This window comes from Pinus tabuliformis, chromosome J (assembly GCF_031772625.1).
Source record: "Pinus tabuliformis cultivar Carrire ecotype Pingquan chromosome J, CPIR1, whole genome shotgun sequence".
NCBI lineage: Eukaryota > Viridiplantae > Streptophyta > Pinopsida > Pinales > Pinaceae > Pinus > Pinus tabuliformis.
In genome coordinates, this window is record NC_142295.1 from 1,112,666,278 (window position 1) to 1,112,671,906 (window position 5,629).

At 35.6% G+C, this 5,629-nt stretch overlaps 1 protein-coding gene across 1 annotated transcript; it reads right to left on the bottom strand.

Moving 5' to 3' along the window:
- Nucleotides 1–709: 709 nt before the first annotated feature.
- Nucleotides 710–2,074, bottom strand: LOC149230961 (uncharacterized). The gene has a single exon (XM_089381488.1). It carries the CDS (start codon nucleotides 2,072–2,074, stop codon nucleotides 710–712), a length of 1,365 nt encoding a protein of 454 aa, XP_089237614.1.
- Nucleotides 2,075–5,629: the final 3,555 nt, after the last annotated feature.

The window sequence follows — 5,629 nt, forward strand, 5'->3', positions numbered from 1 at the left end:
AAGGGAAAATAAGGCATCCACAAAATTTAAGCCTTTGGGAAAAGAAAAAAAAAATCCTCGTAATTATTACTTCGACAAAATAAATTTGACATCGCAGCTATATTTCGTAAGCAGACCGGTCGTAATTATTACTTTTACAATATATAGAAACGACAAAATAAATTTCACATCGCAGCTATATGTCCTAAGCAGACCGGCCTCATTTTTTTCCATTAAGAAAAAAACACTGTTTTTATATATAGAGATAAAGAACAGTATATCCCGAGCATATACATTTTTACTCCAATTTGTTTTGTTGTTCTGTTGAGTACCAATCCATACATTTATGCCAACTTATATATTTCTAATATAACTTCCTATGTACCAGGAGAAAGGCCTCATTTACTGTGCATCAAACGACTATATTTTATTAACAGAACTTTGTTACTGCAAAATGCAATACCATGAAAATTGAAGTAATGCAAAATCCTGAACCACAACCACAGCGCCATAAACTTGGTGATTACAACGTTTTGTTTTCACTAATTGAAAAACTTATAGTCGAACTATCAGACTGCTCCATTGGATTGAAAAATAGAAGATTCAGGTTAATCTTAAGTATGACAATAAATTGTTTGTAGATTCAGGCTAGTGGAAGATTTCGCAATTACAGCGCCATATAATCCATTATTACAGTATTTTATTTTCATTAATTAAAAAATAGAGAAATCTAAACCGATTGTAAATTCGGATCATCGGAATGCTCAGCTTCACAGCCACGGACGTCTCGCAAAGCCAGCGTCTCCATCGGCAGGCTTTCCAAATGACTTATGATTTCCGATTCCGACGCATTGGCATTTAAGTTTTCGTGTTCGATAATTTTGCGAAGTAGCCCTTTGTTTGTTCCGATCTTAGCGCGGTTGTCGGAGTCGTTGGCCAAGATTTTCAACATCCGTTTCCCCAGCACACTGAAATACGAGTAATTATACTCGTCTGACGACAGGCCCTGGTACTTAGTCCGGTGAATTCCACTATGATTTCTATCATACACCAAAGAGTTTATGGATTGCATGGACTCAGGAATGGCCATCACCCGAATGCCATTTCGGGGTATCTCCACCAATTTGCAGATGATCTCTCCAGCCGCTATTCGAATCTCCTGCTCCTGAGGTTTCTCCCAATTCAGCAACTCGATCAGCCTCTCCAGCACGCCTGCCGTTGTTCCCAACTTCTCTGAACGAAGCCGGTCTGACTTCAGAAGCGTGGATAGTAGTCGAGCACCCTCCAGTACTTGTTCATCATCATCGATGGACTGCAGCAGCTCCACGCTGTATGACAGAAAATCCATCTTCAACCCGTCGAAAACGCTTCCGTTGATGCACCGACAATATGTATCATAGAAATAACACAGAACCGTGTTGAACTGAGAATGGTCGAAGCCATCGTCTTCTAACGCGCAGGACCACTTTTGTCCTACGGCACAAGAGAATATAAATTTAATCGGAAAATCCGAAATGGAATGTAACTTTCCGTGGAATGTTGATGTTGCGTGGTTGGGCTGGAGAATTCGCGAGAACGCGAGGTACATGACAACAAATCCCAACAGAGTCAGAAACGATTCCACTATGGACAGGCAGTAGAAAAGATTGAGAGCCAGATCTCGATTCATATTATTGCCGCTCCCGTAGTCTTGGTTGGATATACGTGTGGCAGACAAGGACATGCATGCACCGGCGGAAGCTTCCTGTATCGTGAGCGAATATAGTTTTATGAATGTGAGCCCGGAATGGGGAGACCATGACCGTCTGGTCGCCAGCTCGCCTTGTCGGCATAAGATGCGAAGACCCTCTACCACTAACATTACGCTGACGAACCAGAAGTCTATACTTTCTAATGATTGTGAGAAGCCTCCAAGCAGAACGACAGTAGCCCAAATGAAGTTCGTCGTTCCAAGCGTGCTCGCTGCCTTCTCGATAAGAGCTAGCTTGAAGGCGAAGTTTCTCAATTTCTTGTCCAGAGAGGTCTCCTTTTCACCGCACAAAGGAGATGTCAGTCGATGAGAGCCCGACTCTATATCTTCGGACGATTCTGCCATCCCGTTCTATTCCAAAGGAGGAACAGTATATGACAGTAGTGGGCACGACCGGCTGCCGGAGGTGGATTCAGACGATGGAAATTATTCCTGAAACTATGCAGAATCCTATTCAGTTGTATCCATCTCCCCCAAATTGAAATGTATGAGATGCAGGAGTCACTAATATATAATATCCCCGTATAAATTTGATTGACGGACTTTGTCTTGTGTTTTAAATTTGATTGACGGACTTTGTCATGTACTTGGATGTGGCTATGTGTTTGCAAATTAAAATTGAGAAAGATGTAGTCATAGTCATTGGCTACCCAATCCCTTCTACCCAATCCCTTCTGCCACATATGATCATGTCTTGATTGGATCTAGTTGCGTTGAAGCTGTCAACAATTTCGTGTTTCTTGAAGCGCAGACTTGGTCACTGAAACAAAATATTTTCATTTTCAGAGTACTGTAACCAGGCCATTGTTGTCAGCGTTTTTAGTTGGAATCTTTCTGGGTTGAAGCTGTCAACAATTTCGTGTTGCTTGAAGCGCAGACTTGGTCACTGAAACAAAATATTTTCATTTTCAGAGTACTGTAACCAGGCCATTGTTGTAACCAGGCCATTGTTGTCAGCGTTTTTAGTTGGAATCTTTCTGCGTTGACGCTGTCAACAATTTCGTGTTTCTTGAAACGCAGACTTGGTCACTGAAACAAAATATTTTCATTTTCAGAGTACTGTAACCAGGCCATTGTTGTCAGCGTTTTTAGTTGGAATCTTTCTGCATGTTAAATGTCTTTAAATGGTTCAAATCAACAATCTTAAATTATAGTTTTTATATTCAAAATTTGAATATGTTTTTATTAATATTTTTTTGGTGGGTAACATGATTTTTAAGATGACTAACAGGCTTCGTATTGAGTACGGGTTATTTTAAGTAACTAAATCTTCATTTTTTCTTTTTTATATAATATTTTCTGATTATTTAAAATTTAATTAAATTTTTAAAAGATAGTGTAATTATAAATTTTTAAATATATAAAATTTAATGGAAAATTTAAAAACTTGTCTTTTTAAATCGTTGGATATATAAAAATTTAAATATGATTTTTTTGAGTTGAAAATTTAAATTTAAATATGAATTTTTATATAAAGGTAAATTTATTTTTCGTATTTAAAAATTAATATTTTTATTGATTATAAGAGTTATATTTATTAATTAGTGTAGTTGTATAAATGTAATGGTTATTAAAGATGAAGGCAATGAAAGAGGTGGTACACTAAGGGGATGAAAAGTATGATAAAATTTTACTTCCATTTACTATGTCACTCTTTCCTACCCTCCCTTCTTATGGCATAAAAATATACTCAAATGTATATTATATTCTTTTTAATTATTTCAAACATTATAGAATTAATAAAAAAAATATTATTATTACCTGATTTTCACCTTTCCAATTCTATCACATTATTCAAAAATGTCTTCGTCATTGAATTAAAGAATTAAATATGATTAATATAAATTAAATAGTTTAAACATTTTTATTCTGAATACAAACTCTCGGTGAGCTAATTACCTAAACTACAATTATTTTTCATTCTGTAGTTTTTCAACATTTTTATTTTCAATACAAACTCTTGTTGAGCATTTAATTTTCCATTTGATGCCCATACCAAATATTTTTAATTTACTGAAAATGGTAAGCCCAATGAGTGTTGGATTCTTTCATTGGATTCTTTTTGTACTCGTGAAATGACGTGATTGAATTCATTTAATGAAATAGATGGAATTATTTCCATCATCTTCTATGGGTTTTCTTTTCATAGATGGAATTATTTCCGTCATCTTTTATGGGTTTTCTTTTCTACCCCAAAAATGACCATCAAATTCATTTATGAAATAGATGGAATTATTTTTCTTTCCTATTCCAAAATGATCATCAAATTCATTTAATGAAATAGTTGCGATTATTTTTCAACCACCTTCTAAAGCTTCTAGGTTTTGCAGAAATTCAATAGTGTTTGGCAACATTGAAAGCAATTGGTTGACCTAAATGCAGAAATTCAATAGTGATTGGCAACATTGAAAGCAATTGGTGGCTGGGTTTCCTTTTGGAATTTCTTTGTAGACATTTGAAGTCTATTGCAGAGTTTAAGAAAGGGCTTTTTTCTTATGTTGGTGGAGGATTTAGAAGAAAATCTCCTTATAAGAAATGAAATTTATGGCGACTTTGGGATATTCTTATTCTAGGCGATGATGATTATATTGAACCCCAGCTAACACTAATAAAAAAAAATTTAATGGCATTCAAAGAGCCAGAAAAAGAACAAGCAAGCACAGGTATCCCTTGTTCTAGCCAATGAAGCAGTTTGCATTGAGAAAATTTTGTCCAGGTCTCGGAGCAAGGAGGTAGAATTGAAAGACCAAGAAGACTATGAATTTGATGGGGTATTAGGGTGCATATGTCCAAGTCACCGACCAAGGAGGTAGACTTGAAAGACCAAGAAGATTGTGAATTTGATGGGGTATTAGGGTGCATATTAGCTAAATCATGAGAGTCTCTTGCAAAAGGAGAAACCTTTGATGTTCAAGATTGTCCTTGAGCACCCCTTAATTATAATCTTAATTTGGACAAGACTGTAAAGAAACAAACTCACATAAAAGAGAGAAATGCATCTCCTTACTCTAGGATGGAGATTTGAGCTCAAATCTAGGTGTCATGATGTTCATTATATCTCCTAGTCAGAATTACTATTCTCTTTTACAAGCATGTTCGGCATGGAAGAAGCAACAAAATGGAAATCATGATGGTAATGTGGAGGGGCTAACAATTCAAGAAAATTCTTTTGGGGGTGTTTCATCATTTCCTCCTCTGTAAAAAAGTTGGGCATGGGCTCCAAGGAACATGTCTTCAAATTATGTATGTCCAAATATGTCAAGGAGAGTCTATAGTTCTAGGGAAGTATTAAAACATCAAAACAACAATAATGAAATTGTTGGGGATGCTTTGAAAACTGACACATGACTAAAGCGACAGGTATTTAGGAGACAAAAGATGCATAATTGTGTCAATAAGAGGAAATTAAATTTCTGAGGTTTACTGGGCTCAAAGACTTCACTAATTTGTCTAGGACCTTCATTTTGCATGGTTTGAATGAATTGTTTGGTTCAAAGCTTGTGGTAATGATAATAATATATTGTTGTTGCAAAATATGTGTAATTTGATCATTCACCTTTATTATACGCACAACTATGCTAGGGTATTTGTATCTGTATGTGAACAAGGGAGTTTATTATCATTCCTTTCTTCTTGTAATGCGAATCTACAACATTTAGGAGGTTGTTTAGAGTATTTATGGTTGCTAACTAGAGTTTTGCCCTGTTTTATTGAATAACGTCTACAATTCTTGTTACTTTACTCTATAATTTTAAGGGAGACCCCCACCTCAAGATTTTCTATATAATTATACATGAATTGAATTGGATGTGAGGATTGAAGTTTTTAGACCTTTTTTTGTTTTATTATATGAGAAATTGCTTTGAGAAACATTGCCTGAGATAGGAATTTGTGGTGTAT